Source organism: Diabrotica virgifera, chromosome 6, assembly GCF_917563875.1.
Source record: "Diabrotica virgifera virgifera chromosome 6, PGI_DIABVI_V3a".
Classification (NCBI taxonomy): Eukaryota; Metazoa; Arthropoda; class Insecta; order Coleoptera; family Chrysomelidae; genus Diabrotica; species Diabrotica virgifera.
In genome coordinates, this window is record NC_065448.1 from 147484011 (window position 1) to 147507022 (window position 23012).

General features: G+C 30.9%; 2 protein-coding genes across 5 annotated transcripts in view; both read left to right on the forward strand.

Moving 5' to 3' along the window:
* Nucleotides 1–23012, forward strand: part of LOC114337357 (zinc finger protein 239-like) — an 85140-nt gene that overhangs the window by 4523 nt on the left and 57605 nt on the right. The gene's annotated exons all lie outside the window — the stretch shown is intronic.
* LOC114341152 (piggyBac transposable element-derived protein 4-like) lies at nt 10254–12589 on the forward strand. The gene is made up of 2 exons (XM_028291935.2): nt 10254–10969; nt 11031–12589. The coding sequence occupies exons 1-2, from the start codon at nt 10745–10747 to the stop codon at nt 12507–12509; spliced, it is 1704 nt and encodes a 567-aa protein (XP_028147736.2). The 5' UTR covers nt 10254–10744; the 3' UTR covers nt 12510–12589.

The following is a 23012-nucleotide window of genomic DNA, read 5'->3' on the forward strand; positions in this document are numbered from 1 at the left end:
CCCGTTATTTTAGCGAACGTTGACAAGTTTTTAGCAATTCTTGAAAAAAAGTATAATTTTTTACTAATTTTTTTTATTAATGTAATTAAAATGTTCATCGAAATTGAGAAAGTTATCCAATTGAAAACCCAAATATTTAATAGTTAATACTACTTCAATTTGCTCACCATCAATCGCTATCCTGTCGTTAATTAAATTCAACAGATTAAATTTATATTTGGTTGTAAAAATAATTGCTTTTGTTTTATTGACATTTAACTTTAGTTTATTGCTTTTAAGAAAAATATCCACTTTTTGCAATACCCTTTTCATTTTTGCAACTGCTGAATTTAAATCTGTGTCAGCTAAAGCTAACACAGTGTCATCGGCAAAAAGATTAATAAATTCACAATCAACAAAGAGTTCTATGTCATTTAAATAAAGAATAAAAAGTAAAGGTCCTAAGACACTTCCCTGAGGCACTCCTGTGTTAATTTCAATCTCTGATGATACTTAATTATTGTAACATACTTTTTGTTTACGACCTCGAAGATAGTCACTTAACCAATCATATACCTTTCCGCCAATACCATACTGCTGAAGCTTTTGTAATAAAATATTCCTGTCTATAGTTTCGAAAGCTCTTTTAAGATCTAAGAATACACTTACAACATATTTATTATTATCATTTTTAAATTTACTTATTGTTAATTGAATAACTGTCTCACATGAGTATTTTTTTCTGAAACCAGACTGATTACCAAGTAGAATAGCATTGTTCGTAACGTGGTCAAGTAGTTGCTCGTATACAATCAATTCTAAAAGTTTTTCAATTGGAGGTAAAGTATTGATTGGTCTAAATTCGTTAGCTTTTATTGTATTGTGAACTTTTTGAATAGGTGTAATTGTGCTAGTTTTAAGTTCCGATGGAACTTTACCAATATCGAGCGATGTATTAAATAAATGTAAAATAACGTGGCCAATCGTTTGAAATACTTCTTTTAAAACTTTTGCATTCAAGACATTGTGTATGGAACATTTGTTATCAAGCGAATTTACTATTTTCCCTAATTCGTGTAAAGAAAGCAATTTAAGTATTTGGGAATAGAAATAGATAACAAATTGAAGTTCAACCACCACACAGCAGTTATAAAAAGGAAAATTATAACTAGAGCAAAACACTTCAGAAGTTTAACATACAAGAATGAGGGAATTACGATTGAAACAGCAGCTAATATTTATAAAATGATTTGCAGGCCCATGCTGGAGTATGGTTCTACAATTTTCTATAATTCTAAAGGTCCTGCCAAAAGTAATATAAAAGTGGCTGAAACAACTAGCCTTTGACAAATTACTAGAATGCGTCATCCTGATAATCCACTTCATAATCCTCCAACAGAATGCTGTACGAGAAAACTGGAATTGAACCTATTAATGAGAGACTCAATAAGCTGTTTAAATATCTCTTTATTAATGACAATAACAAAAATTTGATTGAGCCCCACATTGTGAAGATACCAGAGGACAGTGCCCGTAGATATCCAGGAAGAACTCTTTTTGAAGAAATCTGCTACACATCAAGACAATAAACAACTCTATTCAAATCATCATCTGTATTGTAACTAATTGTCAGTGATATTGTGATTACCGCCACATACAAATATTTTTTTTTAATTATTGTATTGTATTAATATTAACAAAAAACATATATTGTAATAATGTATATTAATTGTGTAAATTGGCTGAAAGACTTCGGTCGATGACCTTTTGGTACATTGTATCAATAAAGTATGTCTCTCTCTCTCTCTCTCTAATAAAACATTCTCATTAAAGATTCAACAGATATCTCAACCACGGATAAGTGAAACCGCGGTTGATGAGTCCGCGGATAATGAGGGATTACTGTATATCTAGAATTGCCTCAGTGACCTCTATTCACCATTCAAGTACACTACTCCAAGAAATTAACACACCACCTTAAAAATAAGGCATTTTTGATGTATTGAATTTCCTAAACGTGTTGTCTGATTTAACTGATTTTTTCTAAATATGTTATAGCCTTATTCCTTAGCAATATCGCTGTAATAAAATTGTTGCTAGACAGGTAAATTGTCACTGTATACCGGGTGTACCAATCAAACTGTGTTTCTTTCTCAAAGTTCACCACACCCTGTGGAATATTCTAGCATTTATAAAATACTAAAAATAAAACCCAACTATATCAAATACAGTGTTCTTTATATTGAATACAGGGTGAGTCATAGTGATGTTGATTATAGTTACTTTCGAGTATTTGTTAGAAATCGTTACTTTTGTATAAAGTAATCATTTACGGTATTCGTTACTTTGATTACTTTTGTATTTTAGTACCAGTAATCATATCGAGAATCGCATTTCTCAGTACATATTTGGTATTTGTATTAGTAGGTATATAAGATCCGATATAACAACGACCTTCACTGATTTGTAAGGGATAAAAATGATTTGATATGTAAAATAGGAGATGGTTGAATGATCGAATATATGAAATTTATTAGGTTAAAAATGATATATGACATGACTTTTTTATAAATTCTACTTAACTTTTTTCGGCCCATGCAGATATCTATGTATTAGGATTTTAGATCTAGATTTAGAAAAACATCATACCTAGGCCACATATGTATATATACTGTATATACTGAGAAACAATAAGTACCAATATGCTCAACTATTAGTGAAAGGAAAGATCGAGAGAAAGAGAGGCATATGAAGGAAAAGACTATCGTGACTAAGAATCATCTGACAATGAAAGGGTTCAATTTTGAACAGCTAATAAGAACATCTGAAGACAGACAACAGTTTGCAATTGTAGTAGCCAACATCCAACATCAAATTGTAGTAGAAGGCACTTTAAGAAGAATATATAATGAAACAACAAAATAAATAAAAACAATGTCATACATGTAAAATGAAAGTTTTTGATTAGGTTTAGTGTAGAAGGAAATGTGTGGGCCATACTCTGCGGAAACCAGACACAGACATAACAAAACAAGCATTGGAATTCCAACCTCCAGGAAAACGGAAACAGCGGAAGCCGATAAATACATGGAAGAAAACAATTATTAAAGAAGCAGAAAACGTCGGCCTAACCTGGAAAGAAGTTAGAGAAAAAGCACAAGATCAGCAAAAATGGAGAATGACAGTAGATGCCTTATGTTCCAGTGGGAACGAAGGGGATAAGTAAGTAAATAGTGTAGAAACATTATCATTTCCACATTTTTTCTGGCCTAAATTTTTTCGAAATTGGCTGATGAATGAGGAATACAAAGCCGGTTAAACACAAAAGTTGTTAGTTAGTTTTGAACATTTGTATTCTATCTCCCAATTTTAAATTTTGAATGTCTATCCAAAACGGTACAAATTCATCTGAAAAGGATTTAATTTCTTCTGTGCTCTTTAACTAAATTTGGAAATAAAATTGTTATTTCGGATATTGAAGCAATTAATTTTAATAACGAGAAAATTTTTTAATGTTCTTTAATTATCTCGAAATACAGTAGAGTCTCGGTTATCCGCCGTTCCGTTTTATCTGCCGCACCATTTAAGCAAATTTTTTTTTTCAAATTTATATACCTTTGAAAATATTAAAGAATAAGTAACAATTTTTTGAGATGAGATAAAATACGCCGAGCAACAAGAAGCCAGAGCTGTCGATATTATGATGCTTCAAGATGGCGAGTATTGGCAGCAACAAAACGAGATACATCGGCAAGGTAGATGAAAATCGCTAGTTTTTTCGTTCATCCTAAATCATTCTATCTACACTGTCCAATGTCAGTCAAAATTAAACTGATTCTCTTCTTCTTCTTGTGCCACTCCTATTGGAGACTGGAAATTATCAAGGCCTAAACTTGTGTTTCATTTAACGCTCCCTGCGGATAACCGAGACTCTACTGTACTAAGATTTCAGTATAAATAATTTATTTTTTTTATTGTATTTATCAACGGGCAATCACCCAATTAAAATACAGTATAAACATTAATCACAGGAGATTTATAACCTAACCTAAAGTAAATTTAAAAATTTTAATCATACAAACTAGGAACATTCAATAAATCACAAACATTAACAAAAAATGTACAAAACACAAGGATATCAAGTTATCACACACAGTTTTTAAGCTGAGCTTTAAATTCATTTGGAAAACTATAACAATCTAAACCCTCCGAATATTGGTTGGCAAACCTAGGTGTTCTGGACATGAAGGAGTTGTGTCTGTAGTTAGTGCGATGGGGTCTAATGTAAAAAGGTTGATTTAGTCTCGTTTGTCTACTGGAAACATGGAGGCTAATTTTCTCCAATAGTTGAGGACCAAAATTATTGGAGTGTATATTATTAAACATTGTGAGATCCTTATGCATGCATCAGATTTGGAGAGGTTATGTTGAAAGACTTTTCTATATTAGAATAGTTCATTTTATCAACCCTCTGATTTTGTTTAAATGCAACAAATCTTAAGAACTTGTGCTGAACTCTCTCAATAGCTAGAATATGGGTGTTATAGTGTGGAGACCAAACACATGAACAGTAATCTAGGTGAGGTCTCACAAGTGAACAATACAATACTTTTATGGATGGGATATTTAGAAAGCCTTTTGCACAACGTTTGATAAACCCTAAAAGTTGAAGTGATTTTGAGACAATAGATGAGGTATGGGGGATGTAGGATAAGCTGGAATCGAGCACAACACCTAGGTCTTTTATCTGAGAGTCTAAAGGACAATCCTTAATAGTATAGATATGATTTGTAGGAGTTCTATTACTACCAAAAACGATTAAGTGGCACTTTTTAACATTAAGTTCCATTCCGTTGCTATCACACCAATAGCTCAACCGATCCAAGTCAGATTGTAATTTTTGATAGTCACCATCATTCTCGATTTTCAAATATAATTTTAAATCGTCAGCAAACATTAGGAAAAAAGCAAAGTGGAAACAGGAGGCAATATCATTAACATAGATATTGAACAGAAGGGGTCCAAGATGTGACCCTTGTGGCACTCCTGAAGGTACCTTAATTTCAAACGATTGAAAACCCTGAACACATACTATTTGTATTCTTTCAGATAGGTAGGATAACAACCATTCTAAAAGTTCACCCTGGATACCCAGACCTCTCAACTTATTGATTAAAATCTTGTGATTTACCCGGTCAAACGCCTTTGTAAAGTCTGTGTATACAGCATGAACCTGGAAGCCACCTTCAAGAGATTCCACAAGGAAGTCAGTAAATGTCAATAAATTAAGTTCAGTGGAGCGGCTAGAGAGAAATCCAAATTGCTGGTCGATAAAACAGCATTTTAAACTTGCTGACAAATAGTCACAAACAAGACTCTCAAAAACTTTGGGAATACAACTCAGAATGCTAATCGGACGATAACACCATTACACGCCTACAGAAAAAAACTTTTGTTTTGGTGCCGTGAATCTTTAAGCTGATTTTTACTATATTAGGGGCGATAAATCGAAATATGGATTCCGTTCTTTTGTATAGTTTTATGGATATGGCACATTCCGAAATTAGTAGTTTTAATATGTGGGATAATGAAGAATATGTTATTCAAAGGAATATACATTGTTAATTAAACTTCTTCCTCGGTATATTTGTTGTTCTCAATGTATTATGCTTTATTTATGCAAGAAAGAACATTATTGCCCAGTCTTTAGTCGAACCAGAGAAAATAATCTTACCACTCCTCCATATTAAGCTAGGCCTATGAAGCAATTCGTTAAGGCACTTGATTCTAATGGACCATGCTTCGCCTACATAGGAAGGAAGCTGCCCCTAGATAAGTACGGAAAAACTTAAAACTGGTATCCTTGATGGACCACAGATCAGAATTCTTACAAAGGATCCGTCTTTTGTGGGGTCAATGAATGAGGTAGAGAAAAAAGCTTGGCTTGTAGACATTATGAAAAATTTTCTGGGAAATCACAAAAGTGAAAACTATGCTGAGCTGGTAAACCGTTTGCTGAATAATTTCCAATTACGGATGTAATATAAGCATCAAAGTCCACTATCTTTACAGCCACCTGGACCGTTTCTCTGAAAACTTAGGTGACACAAGTGAAAAGCAAGGTGAGAAATTTCACCAAGACATAAAAACCATGGAGGACCCGTACCAAGGAAGATGGGACACCCGTATGATGGCAGGTTTTTGCTGGAGTCTGAAAAAATACTGTTTAAAAGTTCATTCCAGGAAATCGCGCAGCAGACTCTATTGTTACGCCAAGTAAAGTTTTTTTTCTATTTTGCTAGTTTTTTGCTCAAAACTAATTGTATTTATATATAGTTTCATTGTACAAAGGGTTGTAGTTAAATGCCTTAAACTATACTTTTTTCTAATTGTGTGATTTTTATTCCAATTTAGTAAATCCATATCAGCATATTTGTATTTTAATGCATAATAGCTGGCACGACCTACGTTATCTTGAAAACTAGAGCTGGTAGGGCAAAACTAAAGCAATATTCGGAATCAGCACCCCAAATATACCTAAAATCAGCTCTAAACACTTTGGCACCAAAAACACTAGGCCTGTGTAATTGTTCACTTGAGACTTATCTCCAGATTTTAGTATTTGGGTAATAAAGCTAGTTTTCCAGTAGGCTGGGAACATCCCGGTCTTTAATGACAGGTTAAAAATGTGAAAAAGAGGTCTAGAAAGTAAAAAGCTTAAGTGTTTAAGAAAAGAAGGTGGAAGACCATCTGGACCTGGCCCCTTGTTGCTATCCAAAATGGAAAGTTTTTCATATATAGACGAAGTAGAAATGCCAAATTGAGATATAGTAAATTGTGATAAGTTGATGTCACCAGAATCTAAAATATTATCCTGCAAAACACAATCTCTATCACTATAAGTTTTTGAAAAGTATTCAGCAAACAAATTAACAATTTCTGTACCACTAGAACCAGTGATATTATTATAGTGTACAACTGATGGTGTATTAGGTTTGCTATTTTTATTACTAACAAATTTCCAAAAATTTCTAATATTATCCCTGAGAGATGATTCAGTTAATGCAATGTAATCACGATAACATTGTTGTTTTAAGCGATTACATTGAGCCCTTAATGCAGAAAACTCATTATAGAGAGTGGGAGATTTAGTTCTCAGATATTCTTTGTGAACTTTCTTTTTCTGAATAATTGTAACTTTGAGATATGGAGAAAACCACACCGGAAATTTCTTTGCTGAATACTTTTTAACAGGAACATAAAGATCAATTGTTAAGTATATAATATCGTAAAAAATGCTGATCATGTCATCAAGAGACTTATTTTTAAACAAATTATCCCAATTAAAATGAGGAAGAAAACTTGTAACATGTGGGACGTTCATCGCATGGTAATCTCTATAAAAAGCGTCACCAGTCAGTCCAGGGTTGTTAACACATGATTCACACTTAATTTCAAAAGATATAGGTGGATGATGAATATCCAAATTAAGTAGGACTATCTCTGCTGTTGATATCTTAGTTTCGCCATCGTCCATGAAAATCAGATCCAGCAAATTCTTGTGTGCATTTTTAACGGAGTTGACTTGATAAAGGTTATGGTATGGTATGAACATGAAGGTGAAAGAATCTGTACGGATTCAACTTCACGAGGTGAAGCTCCTGTCAAAGGGGTACCCACTGAAGACATTCCATCCTTGGACCAGTTACAGTAAGGAAGGTTAAAGTCCCCAAGGATACAAAGCTTGTGATCCGGATTTTCATGCGATACTTTCTCCACATTCTCCGTAAACTCCCAATATTTCTCTGGTTCACTTCATGGTGGAAAATAAGCAGTAGCAATGATGATCTTATTGCTTCCAACTTCAATTTTAACAAACAAATGTTCAACACTGTTACTTGCTAACAAAACTGTGCTAGATATTGTTTTACGGACAGCTATAAGCACCCCACCTCCACGAGAAAAAATGCTTGTTGATAAAGATCTATCCTTTCGGTGGATGTTGTAGTCAAACATTTGTAGTTCAGAATTGTTAATGTCACTAGTCAACCATGTTTCATTTAGCACTATAATGTCGTATTGTGAGTATGATATATTCTCATAGAGTAGATAAGTTTTGTTTGCAGACCTCTGACGTTCTGAAAATAAACAGGTGTTGACGAAGTGGCTTGAACTTTTAATTTTGTTGATTTTCTATGTTTTTTTGTGAGCAATTTTGGTATACCGTTTACATATTTTAGAATGAGATTTGGTTCACCATTACGCTGCCTTCCTTTAAGTTCTGTTTTCAGAGAATTAACCTTTGCACGTTGTTCGTTAGTTAGGTCAGCCTCAATAAACACTTTTAAGCTTCTATCGAGTCTTCTTTTGTTCCTCAAGATTGAACGAACAATCTCAGGAGACTCAAGGGTTAGGCGTAATGATTGATGTCCATTTTTATTGCGTTTCCCAATTCTGGCTGAGCTAAGTATGTTGACTGAGGAGTCTGACAGACCCAAGAGGATGTCGTTGGCTCTAGATAAATCGGTTTCCTCATTGTTTTGGATTAAATTAAACATCATTAGGTTACATGCTCTCTTTTGCCTCTCAGACACTTCAAACATCACATTATTATGTACCACTGGTGCAGTATTCCCGGAGCCACCCTGTGTAGACGACGAGGTGGTGGAACTTTTAATAATGTACCTCCTTTTAATAATGTAACTCCTTTTTAATATCATCAAGACATGATGAAAAACTAGTTCTCATACTCTTTAACTTCGTCTGCTATTACACCAACTTGTTTCTCGAGCTCCTCGATTTTTTGGCTGTTGTCAATTTTGACCTCACTTAAGGCATCCTCCAGGGCTCTGACTCTGTTATCCTGACTTACTGCTGACTTTATTATCGACACACAATCTCCACAAAGGTAAGGAAAAATGCGTGATGATAACACGAGGCAACGAATCTCTGTAGCACTGACACCTGAGCAACTTTTACATAAAACTTTTTTACAAAAATCACATGGATAACCAAAAACCTCCCATTATTTTTAGGTTCTTTAGATACATTTGGTAGAACAATTGCAACATTTACCAGACATCTTTGAAAACTAGAAGAAAAAATTATTGGACGCCACTGGATTTAATATGCTTAAAACCTTAATATGAAGTTAAATAATGAAGTTAAAAAGAGCAAAATAAGTTAAATTCTGCTGTTTTAAGATTTTTATATATGTAATTTTCTAATTTTTTATTTAGTTTGTAAATAGTTCAGGGTGGTTCGGGTACATTAGTCCCAAAATCTTTAAAGTGGTCATCATAAAATTATCTGCTGAACATCTGTGGCAAGGGTGGCATCTGTAATCTGTGCCCTTTGCATACCGATGCAACACTCGCCGTAACTCGTGGAATACTGGTCCCGCCAATATCAATCGGTTGTAGATATACGGCTGTGTTGGTACGATTGGTACGAATACGAAGTAGGAAGTAATCAGAGTAACCAAAGTAATCAAAGTAACGATTTGTCTCTTCGTATAGTAATCTTTACTTTTGGTATTCGTAAGTAACAAGTACTTTGTAACGAATAGTTACTTTTTCAACATCACTATGGTTTGTTTTTTTAACCAAGAGGAGTGATTCAAAGGCTATAGCGGGATAAGATGGTCAAAATTGCACCAGGCTCGATTCAGTTTTGGGTTTAGCCATTCGAAAATATATAACTGAAAACTCACTCAGCCAAATTTTTAAGTCCCTAGGTGCTCCGGGGGGTCCGCTATGGAAAAAACGTGTTTTTTTGAAAACATTTTTTTCCAGACGCTGTATTGCTGCAAAAAATCTGAAAAAATTAATCAATGCGTATCTTAACAACACAAAGCTGCCTGATTTTTTTCAGATTTTTAACTTTAAAATTGAGCGCAGGAAAATTTTTTGAAATTTTCAAAAAATTTTTAGGTTATGTTGTAAATTTTTCGCCAACTTTAAAATATTATTGTTTTATGTATTTTTTTTTTCATTCTTTCGAATGGCATAGGCCAAATTATCATTTTCGACGTGGAAAATACCTAAAAATCGAAAAAAACTGTTTTTTTTGTCATTTTTTGAAGTTTTTGACTCATAAACTCAACAACATACAGCTAAATTAATCATCATTTACATTTTTATATGTATTGTTACATTTAAAATCAAAATCAGCTATTAGAACTTATTTTTTTCCTACAGCATGCTCAAAAACCCCGTTTTCTGCGTTTTTACTAAATAGCCTCAGCAATCAGTAAAAAAAATAATTCTTTTAACACGTTCAATGCCAATAACGCGCTGGCGCGTCGATACATGACTTTAGCTAGGTGCCGACGACGCTCTCGCGCGTTCAGACTTTCATCGATTATTATCTTGGATTATTTCACTGGCGCTACAACAGGGCTTTTTATATTTTAAAGGCAGGTAACTAGAGGTATCAATTCTCTAATTTTGTTCTTGGTTTTTCGATTTACGACTTTTTGTCCCGATAGGATGTGTATATCTGTTGGCTTTGTATTAAGTGTAAATATCAGTAATAGCACATATAATTCTGCAAATGCTTATTAATTTATCGGATTACTAACCGTGTAAAAATTAAACATTCCCAGATTTCGGTATTTCCCCTATTTTCTAGAGTCGCTAATCGTAAAGCTTGGTAATACCCGGATAATTTCGGTGTTTCCCCTAAATGTTATTTGAGTTCTTTTACATCTCCTTTGGTTATTTTATATTTGAATGGCATAGGGTAAGCATACGGAAGTGCAAAAATGAATAACACTGACGATATTTTACAAAGTGGCTCAAATTCAAATAAAAAAATAAAATTAGATATGAAAAAAAAATTAACAGAGGAAGAACTTTTGAGATTATTAGAAACAAGCGATGAAGAATTTAGTGACTTTCTTGATTCAGACAGTGAATATTTACCAGAATCTGAGGATGAAATTGAAAATACTTTACCTACAGCACTTATTGAGGATACGGAAGATACGGTATGTTACAAAATTAAATGCAAATATTAACTTTTTATTAAAACATATTATTTAATTGTAGCCTAATCTACTCGTTGATGTTGATGAAAGCGATAAATGGAAAGAAAATTTTGATGGTATGAAAAATTTTCCTTTTTTAAAACACCAAGAGTTACTAGTAGAAGTTTCCGATAATAATCCAGTTGACTTTTTTCGGATGCTACTTACAGATGAATGTTTGCAGCAAGTATGTGATGAGACAAACAGGTATGCCGAGCACATTTTCTTATCTAATGCAGGGGCGACACATTCTAGGATTTTCGATTGGAAAATTTTGACTTCCGAAGAACTGCTAGTCTTTTTAGGATTAGTTCTACACATGGGTCATATTTCGTTGCCTAGGATTGAGGATTATTGGAAAAAGAAAGATCCTCTTTTTGCTAATGCAATTTTTTCCACTTTTATGGGCCGGAACAGATTTATGGTCATAATGCGATGTTTGCATTTTAATAATAATCCAGAAGAGGGAGAACAAGTACCTGAAGACAGAATTTATAAAATTAGACCGATGATAAACTTTTTCAATAAGAGAATGGAAGAAGTTTATTATCCTGATCGTAATTTGAGCTTAGATGAGTCAATGGTATTACACAGAGGACGACTTAATTTTAGACAATACTTAAAAAACAAAAAACATAAATATGGGATTAAGTTGTATATGTTGACCGAACCAAATGGTCTAATTTTAAAATTTTTAGTTTATTCTGGAATGTTTGACGATTCAGGTGGAAAAGGACATGTTAATAAAGTGGTTTTGCACCTTTTAGAAGGGAAACTAAATGTAGGCCATTGCGTTTACATGGACAATTTTTACAACAGCTTTGATTTAGCTAAAAATTTACTTGAATTTTCCACTTACTGCACAGGAACTCTTAGAATTGACCGTAAAAATAATCCGGCAGCAGTAAGGCAAGAAAAACTTGCTAAAGGTGCAACAATTGCCCGTTGCCGAAAAGGGGTATTAGTTGGCAAATGGAAGGATAAAAGGGACGTTTACTATATAACAACAGAATGTCAAAACACTTTACAAGAAGTTACAACAAGAAGAGGTCAACATGTAATAAAACCAGAGCCTATTATCAGATATAATAAAAATATGTCTGGTATTGACCGGCAAGACCAGATGCTTGCCTATTATCCGAGTCAACGAAAAACTGTACGATGGCCAACAAAAATATTTATACATGTTATACAGATGATGGCTATAAATGCCCACATACTATACAACAAGTACTCTGGAAAAAAGATTGGTCTTTACGAATTTCGTTTACAACTCGTTAGATCCCTTTTAAAAGTTATTAATTCTGAAGCCAAACTTGTTCCAAAAGATCATTCAGTAACAAAACGAGAGGTAAAGGATGTAAAGGGAAAAGTTATGAGAAAACGCTGTAAAACTTGCAGTCAACAAAATATTCGTAAAGATACAATTTACGAATGCAAAGCCTGTCCCGATACCCCTGGATTTTGTCTGGATTGCTGTCAAATATCCCACAAAGTTTAATGTTGTTTTATTTACCTATAATTTATGTTATTTTGTATTTCTTGTTTTGTTTTGTATTAGTAAATAAATGTTCCTACTGATTTTTATCAATATTATTTACAAAACGCACCAGCGCGTCGAACGGCGTATGTATACAAATACTAGAGTCGAGCGCCACTGACGCTCTGGCGCGTTCACCACCAACCCCTCTTGTATATATGTGCATTTAGTTTAAAAATACTTACTTTATTCGGACTTTTCCAGAAACTAATAAATAAACGTCTTTGTATCAAAAACAGTAAGCGGCTCCTGGTGAAAGCCTACCCAGAATGGACCGGCAGTTAACGTGTTAACGTTTAAAAAATTAAAATTTTGTTGTTCTCGATAGAATGTAATACAATTAATACTTAAATAAATTATTTTTTTGTTTTGCACGATTTTTTGAATTTCATATATAATAATATCGTCCCATTAAGGGTACCCTGCCATAGGATTATAAAAAAAAATCAATAAATAATTTTTTTTTACGTTTTAACGTTTAAAAAATAAAATTTTTGTAGTATTCGATAGAAAATGCTGCCCCTTTATAAAAATGCTTGTTGCGGTTGTGATTTTCAAAGCGCGCTAAGGTTAAAAGAGCTCGGCACTTTGGTGCCGTACGCAAGGAAGCGCTTCTAGCCACGTTTTTGGAAAAAAACTCAGGATAAACCAGTCGTCAAGTACTCGCCGTCGAAGCCACTAACTACTTACGTAATAAAAATATTTTTAAAATAATAAAATAAGAAAATCTACGGTTTTGTTTTGATTAAAAAATAAAAAAAATATTTTTATTAAAAGTTAATGAGGAATTATTATTTAAATAAATAATTATTAAATTATTTGAATTACTTAATTGATTAAATAGTGCAACCTAAAGAGTGCAGAGTGTTTAAAGGGATTAATAAATTACTTATTAAAAAGTTACTACACAATCATGAAATTACAAAATTCAAATTAATATACAGCATGGTGCAAAGAAAGAAATAAATTCGTTATTTCGTAAACTGGCGACTTTTGGAAAAATACCGAAACGGGTCGAGTGTGATACGAGTGACGTCATCCATCTGGGCGTGATGACGTAATCGATGATTTTTTTAAATTAGAATATGGATCGTGTGGCAACTCATTTCAAAGGATATTCAGTTCTCTATTCATTAATATAAACACTAACACAATTATTTATACAGGGTGACCAAAAAAATTTGAATTAAATTAATTGACATAAAAAGAAGAATTTAAGTAATGTATTTACTTCAAAATATATTTTACTGCTGTTAGAAAACAGAAGAAAATGTTTGAGATATAAACATTGCTTTTCACTTAAATTCAATGTTCAAGCCAGCTCCTGCTAGCCACCTGCCTCTTGGAAGTTTGAACATTTTATTTAAGCGAAAAGCAATGTTTATTTTTCGAATAAACAATTTTTTCCGTTTTCTGAAAGTAAAATATATTTTGAATTAAATAAATTACATACATTTTTTTTTGTAAATTAATTTATTTAAAAAAAAATTAGTCACTCTGTATAAATAATAAGGGTAATGTTTCCATTGTTTTCAATCTGGTAAAACTTAGTCCTTTCTAATAATAGTAATGTTTATACTACTGAATAGAGAATTGAATAACCTTTCGAATAACCAAATTATAGTAAAGTCCCAGTGATTGGCTGTGTACCATAGTTAAAAAACTTACACAGAAATAAAAAACTTCGGTTTGTATAATGGTATAAAATTCTATTAAAAAACTTTTAAAAAAATTAATCCAAATAGATTATAGAAAAACATCAGAACATTTTCTATCTAGTTAGATTATCTTCAGTGACATTCTGTTTAGTTACTGAAACTATAGCCCGCTAGTTGATATATTATTATGTAGTCTTCAAAATTACATAATTATTTTTTAAAATTTCCCATATAAATAGTTAATCATAAAAATGCCAAAGGAAATAGTTTCAGAACAACATTAAAATTATACTTTTAAAATGCGGCACAATGTCGATATTAATGGATTTTACTAAAGCTCAAAAGCAGCATGGTTTCCCTGCTCGAAAAACTGAAGGGGTACTTGTCACAACGAGTTGGAGGTCAAGACGGAATTCAGTCTGTGTCACTCGTCTTGACTTGTCATTCCAAAAGTATAATTTTAATAAAAATTTTATTTTAATAAAATTATGTAATTTTAAAAACTATATATCAACTAGTGGGCTAGTTTCAATTACTACACAGAATGTCACTGAAGATGATTTGACTAGATCGAAAACATTCTGGATGTTCTTGGATGACTTTTTTAAAAGTTTTTTAATAAAATTGTACCTATACAAACCAAAGTTCTTTACTACTATGGTTTTTCAATTAACCGTAATTCTCATTAAAAAATTCATCGATTACGTCATCGCGCCCAGATGGATGACGTCACTACTAGTATGATATATATGCCAAATAATCACAATTAAAAAATCGACCTCTTTCGGGATTTTTCCTTAGAGTCGACAGTTTAATAAATAACGAATTTATTCCTTTCCTTTGCATCATACTGTATATTAATTATTTGAATTTGAATTTTGTAATTTCATTAGTACGTAGTAACTTTTTAATAATTCATTTATTAATCCCTTTAAACACTTTAAACACCTTAAAACCTTTAGGTTGCACTATTTAAGCAATTAAATAATTCAAATAATTTAGTAATTTATTTATATAATAATTCCTCATTAACGTTTAATAACACGATTTTTATTACGAAGTAGTTAGTGACTTTGACGGCAGTACTTGAGGAGTGTTTTTTTGTATCGAACACTACAAAAATTTTATTTTTTAAATGTTAAAAAATTTTCCTCATTAACGTTTAATAACACCATTTTTATTACGTAAGTAGTTAGTGACTTCGACGGCAGTACTTGAGAAGTGGTTTTTTTGTATCGAACACTACAAAAATTTTATTTTTTAAACGTTAAAAAAATTAATTTATTGATTTTTTTTATAAGCCTATGGCAGGGTACCCTTAATGGGACGATATTATTATATATGAAATTAAAAAAATCGTGCAAAACAAAAAAATAATTTATTTAAGTATTAATTGTATTACATTCTATCGAGAACAACAAAATTTTAATTTTTTAAACGTTAAAAGAATTATTTTTTTACTGATTTCTGAGGCTATTTAGTAAAAACGCTGAAAAACGGGGTTTTTGAGCATGCTGTAGGAAAAAAATAAGGTCTAATAGCTGATTTTGATTTTAAATGTAACAATATATATAAAAATGTAAATGATGATTAATTTAGCTGTATGTTGTTGAGTTTATGAGTCAAAAACTTCAGAAAATGCCAAAAAAAAACAGTTTTTTCGTTTTTTAGGTATTTTCCACGTCGAAAATGATAATTTGGCCTATGCCATTCGAAAGAATGGAAAAAAATAGACAAAACAACAATATTTTAAAGTTGGCGAAAAATTTACAACATAACCTAAAATTTTTTTGAAAATTTCAAAAAATTTTCCTGCGCTCAATTTTAAAGCTAAAAATCTGAAAAAAATCAGACAGATTTGTGTTATTAAGATACGCATTCATTAATTTTTTCAGATTTTTTGCAGCAATACAGCGTCTGGAAAAAATGTTTTCAAAAAAACACGTTTTTTTCCATAGCGGACCCCCCGGAGCACCTAGGGACTTGAAAATTTGGCTGAGTGAGTTTTCAGTTATATATTTTCGAATGGCTAAACCCAAAACTGAATCGAGCCTGGTGCAATTTTGACCATCTTATCCCGCTATAGCCTTTACCGCACTGTATTGCTTGTTTGTAATTGGTCCAACCGCAGCCAAGTTTACTCCAATAATGTTATAAAATTTTGACACTAATGACATTTATCAAATTTTGATACTAATGACATTTCATAGGTTAATTAAGTTATATCGGCGATTTTTGTGTTTTCTGTGTTATTGCTTTAATGTTTAGATTATCAGTCTGCTTTTATATAAAAATCAGTTGTTTTTGAAACTCTATAGCGACATATTAATTTAATATAATATTTATGAGGGCCGACTAGATCAACCAAAAAAAGAAGATGAATTTGGTTATTATTCTAGTGACATTCTTGGGTGTGAATCTGTCTTTTTAGTTTACACCTCCTGGTTAAAAAATAAACTATAGTGAGTCAAAATGCAAGTACATTCTTTTCTCAGAAATTTTAAATGTGCCATTACTCTACTTTAATTTTTATATAACATTCTATATGTCCAAATTTGTTTGTTTTCGAGATATTTTCATTTTTCAGAGCATATTATTAATTAGGTGTCTAACCTAATAATAAAGTTATGCATATTAACTGAACCGTTTTTATGAAACGTAAGCTTCATCTCAAAATTGAGGTAAATTGAGTAAACCAATAAATTGAGGTAAAAATAAAATAAAAATCTGTGGCTAACGGACTCGCATCCAAGCCATTTTTTCACACTCACACACACTTCATCTCAAAATAGTACATTATTGAAGAAATCTCTCTGTCAATTGATTTTATCTAAGACCCATTCACAACATAATATTCTCTTTTGAGAATCTTCCTGAATTAATTATTGGTACAATTGAATGCGGTAAGGGTGCAATCTGTTTTTTGCAAGAATTCTTTGAACAGAGTAGTAAATTAGTTCGTTTGCTTTGGAAATATTTCGTATACTTGTATGTTGATTTTCAGTAACTGCCAGCAACACACTTATTTCGTTTTCCTCTGTTACAGTACTTTTTGTTCGTCCGTGTTTTTTATATCTAACAACGTAACCGAACCAGTGCGGTTAAAAACCAATCCTTATTTTTTTAAAGCTTGCTGTTATAGGTTGTCGTCTTTCAGGGAAGCGTTCGTTATAAATTCTTACTGATAATAACGCATTTTTTTGCACTCCAGATCATGTATACCATTTCATCAACAGTAAAATTCATCTTTACTATTTAATAACACAATACACAAACAATTATGGTGAATTATCAGTTTTAGACAATTCACTCATGCTTACAATTTGGAAAAATTTATACACCTTATTATTTTCTCTGAATAATATCTCGTAAACTAACAAATTTAGACATAGGGAATATCATACAAAAATTAAAGTACGGTAATGGTACTTTTCAATAGTGACATAAAATACAGGGTGTTCCATTTAAAATTACTGAGAAAATAATATACTTGTATTTTGACTCACCCTGTATTCGTTATAAAGAAAATTAGCAATATCAAGCATTCTTAAAAATTTTGACAATCAACAAGAAAATATGGCACCAATAAACCATGGCTGTTGTGCTTATTTTTATTTATACTGTCTACGTCAGCGTAACTGGAACCATATGGGAAACTTTTTTTTTTTAAATTTTACGAAAAAAAGTCATTCTTTATAAAGTGCTTTGCATAGTCTAAAACCTAAGATGCAATCATCAGATATCAAATTTTGTCAACAGTATACGAGGTATGTCAAAAAATATGAATTTAGCTCAAGAGCAAACTACCTTTATATTTCAAAATATCAAAAAATTTTATTACGAAAAGTTATTTGTAATTAAAAACCATATTTATACATGCAATAACAGCCTTCAACTTGAAAAAAAATTCTGAAATTTTCCTAAATTTCCGATTCCGAACATCATTTTTATTCATTAGACATGTAATAACTCTTTTATTAATAATTTTAGGAAAAAAGTTATTCTTCATAAAAATCTGTGCAAGGTCTAAACCTCAAGATGTCATCAGTTATCCAAGTTTGTTAATTTTATACGAGGTGTGTCAAATAATATGAATTTAGAAAGAATTTAGAAAGAATTATTTGTAAATTCATATCATTTGACACACCTCGTATAAAATTAACAAACTTGGATAACTGATGGTTGCATCTTGAGCTTTAGACCATGCACAGATTTTTATGAACAATAACTTTTTTCCTAAAATTATTAATAAAAGAGATTATTACATGTCTAATAAATAAAAATGATGTTCGGAATCGGTAATTTAGGAAAATTTCAGAATTTTTTTTTTCAAGTAGAAGGCTGAATTGAGTTTATTTGTGAAGAAACTTTCTTTTTAAAAACTTTTATTTAAAAATACATTTATAATATTTCCTACCGAACTACTAACAATAATAATTAATTGAATTAGATTTGGACGGAGCGACGTCTGGTAGATGAATGCTTGCTGGTAAACAGGTGTGGGCTTATTTATGGCCTCGTGCTTTGATGGACTGTGGTCGGTGATTTCCTATGGAATTGCTTAACGATGTTTATATGATTCCTCCATCATTAATTTCAGAAAACAAGGGACTTCGTTTTTCTGAACCATTTTCTGTTTTCTTTATTTTTCTTTTGTAACAGTTTTCTTTGAAATAGCTGAAATTCTTAAGAAATATTACAGTAAGAATTATTAATATGATTATAATGATTAAGCTTGAATTGGTCCAATTGTGATACGTAGGAGCTGCTTTCAATTTAGGAATTTCGATGTTTTCTGCTAAATTTTGAATATTTCGCTGCTATCTAATGTTTTTAATTTTAATATGGGTAAATTCGTCTTATTTCTTTTGAATTCAAATTTTGGTAAGTCGAATATATATTCTTTATGTATAGTTTCTTCTTTTTGGTATATTTGGTTATCAATTGTTATTTTACATTTTCCAATAGTGAAGATTGATGGATGTCTATCTTATATAAACCATTTTGGTCGCAATTTGTTTCTATTGTGGCTGAATTGGCTGGAATGATTATTAGTTGATCAGAATTAATGGATGTTATAGTTGTTTTCTTTAAGTGTATACTTGTACTTTTGCATTCGTTTCTTCCGTGTTGAATTAGGGTGGCTAGACAAGGTTGTGGATTTTCTTGAAGAGAATTCTTAAGGCAATAATAATGATTTTCAATTTCTGGACATCTTTTAGCTGTTGTCCAATTTTCTGTGTTACTGAGAAGTAAGAAGGGTGGGTCAGGAATAATTGTAAGGTTGTTGAGAGGTATAGGGTAAATTTGGAAGTATTTGAAGGAATTACTGACGATTGGAACATGAATTTTAAAAATAACCAAATTCTTATGAATTTGTACTTGAGTAGAAAATAGATTATAGTAATTCATAAAAATTTTTAATTTTGGAATATTTTGTGTGTTATATATTTTATTTAGGTTTGTAATTATTGATTCTAATTGAAATGGACTGATAATAGAGTTATGAAGAATATTTAATTTTGCTAATGATATTGCAGTTTCACATTGTTAATAACAAGTTGTAAATCATGTAATTGATTTATTAAATTATCTGTTACAATATTTAATGAGAAAGCTCTTTCGACGTTTATATTTTCTTTCATTTCTTGTGTCATCAATGTTAATTGTTTACTAATGAGGTCTTGATTTTCTTTTAGAATATTGAAATTTTTTGCGTATGATTTTGACATTTCGATTAAAAGAGTGTGATGTTTATATAAACTTGAATTTAATTGATTTTGATTCTCGTTAAGAATGGAAAGAGTTGTTATAGTAATTTTCATCGTCAGAATCTAATGTTCCAAAAAGCCATTTTGAAACTTTGCCTACTGCATTAATTAGAGCTCTTTTTATTCTATTTTTGGAGTAAGCCGCTAATTGATTTTTATGGTTTGACTTAATTTTATAGCGTGATTTATTTTATTTAATATTAATATGGAAAAGTTATTATTTATGGTAATAGAATCTTTTAAGGTTAATAGTTCGTCTAATATTTGATTACTTATCTCTAATGGTTGAGTAAGATTAATATAAATAAATGTATGTTTTGATAAAATAATTTTTACTTTGCCGATTTGAACAGGTAAGATGGGGTTATCTATTTCTTTTATTTCTAGCATTTGATATCCTTATAGATAAAGGAGTATCGTCGTCGCTATCAACTTCATGCTGGATATTGGTATCTGTAACAAAACGTTGAGGTTTTACACTTCTTAAATGATATGTTTTGTTTTCGGATATTATTTTATTATCTCCGATTATTTTGGCATCAGTTAATTTTTTATATGGTTGATCTGATTTTGCTAATCTTGGTTCTGAGCCTTTTAAGTGATATATAGGGCGATTTGTGTCTAATTTTATTTCTTTTTGTTTTGTTTTATTGATTCGTTCTAAAGTTTGTTTTTGAGTTTTCGTTAATTTGTTTTTTACAAATTCATTGAGTATTTTTAAATTATCTGAATGTTCATGGATATACTGAGAGATTCTTCCATTTTCATTTTGTTCAAAGGGATTTTTATAGTCTAGTTTTCCTCGCATAATTTGAAAAGGGGTATAGCCTGTACTGTTATGTATACTGTTATTATAAGCTAGGATTGCGTAACTCATTAAAATGATAATTGGAATATTTTCTTTCTCTTCTCGGAAGATTCTTAAACTTTCAATTATAGAAGAATGAAATCGTTCAATGGGAGAATTACTATTTGGATTATACGCGGTGGTATAGTGGATATCTATATGATGTAAAAGACATAGGTCTTGAAAGGTTTTATTTTTGAATTCTATACCATTATCGCATGTTATTTTATTAGGTATTCCATAATGACTAATAAAAAATATTAATTTATTTACAATTTCAATAGCGTTTATAGAAGTGATAGGGTATGCTTGACCAAATTTAGAGAAACTGTCAATGATTGTTAGAAAATTTTGATTACTAAATTTGAATGTATCAATATATAAATGTTCTAGAGGAGAATTTCCGATTGGTGTGGGTTTTAAGACAGGAGAAGTGGGATGTCTTTCATATTTTGATTTTTGACATGATTCACAAGTGTTAATATAATTTGTAACATCTTTGTCCATATCAGGCCAATAAAAATGTTTTTTCAATGCAGTGAGGTTTTCATTAATTCCTCTATGATTTGTTTTTGTCTCGTGATAAAATTTTAGTTTTTCTGCTTTTTCTTCTTCGTCTATTATATCTGTTAAGAGTGTGTTTTTTGAAATAACAAGGAAAAATGCATTATTTTTGAAATTATTTGTCATAAAACGAATAAATGGTATTTCTAGATTTTTATTTTTAAGAGGATCGGTACGTATTTTCGGCTGCAATGCTATTCAAATGGGGATTCATTTTTTTCAAATCCTGAGAAAACTAATAAGTATTATTGAAAAATTTAAACGCAGAATGAAAGATTACGTTATTAGCGAGGGCCGAAAGTCCCTGAGAACTTCTATAATGTTTATTTTAATAAGTTACAGGGGTGAAAAAACTAAGAGAAAATTTAGTGTGATTTTTAATTTCAAATATCTCATTCAAAATAAACTTTTTATTTATTCTAAGGGACTTTCGGCCCTCGGTAATAATTTAGTCTTTCATTCTGCGTTTAAAATTTTCAAAAATATTTATTGGTTTTTTCAGGATTTGAAAAAAATGAACACAATGCCGTGGTAATATTTTCCAAATCTGTCTTTGTCTTACAACGCACTCAACCGAATATAATATTGTCAGCATATATTGTCAGTCAGACACTGACAATCAGTGACAATTTTAAATATTTGACATTGCATCGGGAATATTTTGAGAAATTGATTAAATATTATTGATATATAGTGTGTTTGATAAATAATTGATTTAAGACGTGAACTTAATAAAAAGTTATTTATTGTGTATTATTTGTGGAAGATCCAAGCAGAGAATACATCAGATATATCCTGTGATCCAAGTATTTTGTTGTTAGAGATGTTCAAAATTGTAAGCGTTCCAAAATAACAACATATTATTAAAAAATCACTTTAACACTTTTCCTATTTTCTCGATTGATTATTAGTTTTTGTTGTACAAATAAATTATTACAATCACTGAAAACATAGTGAAAAAATTATCACATTTATTAACTGAATTAATAATTTGCAATTATAAAAATAACAGTTATCCAAGAACATTCAAAAGCCATCTCTTTAAATTAATTATGACATTTTCAAGTAGAATGACATTCTAGTAATGTTTACATATCCACACCAGTGTGAATTTTACTACACGTAATTTGCCGTGTAAAGACAGAAAAAGTAGGGATACACGTAAAATATTTGCGAATTATGTACCCATAGCCTTAAATAATATACAATAAGTTTTGTTAGGTCTTATGATTTCTTTGATTAATTTTAAAAATTGATTTTCTTTAAAGTTTTTTTTTTGGTATTTCCCAATAGTATCTATTTTTATCAAATATTTTTTGATATATATTCTTTGGTTGTGTAATATTATTCGAAGATATTATAATTTGATTTTTATAAACATTTATAGTTTTTTCTGTGTAAGGTATTTTTAATATAGGGTCTTCTAAACTTGTATGGACTGTTTCTAAGTCGTCTGAATCGTTTTGGTTTTCTTCTATGGCAGGAATGACAATATTTTGAAGAATTTTTATTTTTGGAACTGAATTTGATTCAGGTGTTTGTTCAGGTGTTAATGTTGTATTTTCAATATTTTTTGAGGCATCAGTTGATGTCGGTATTTCTTTATAGTATTTCATCTAAAAAT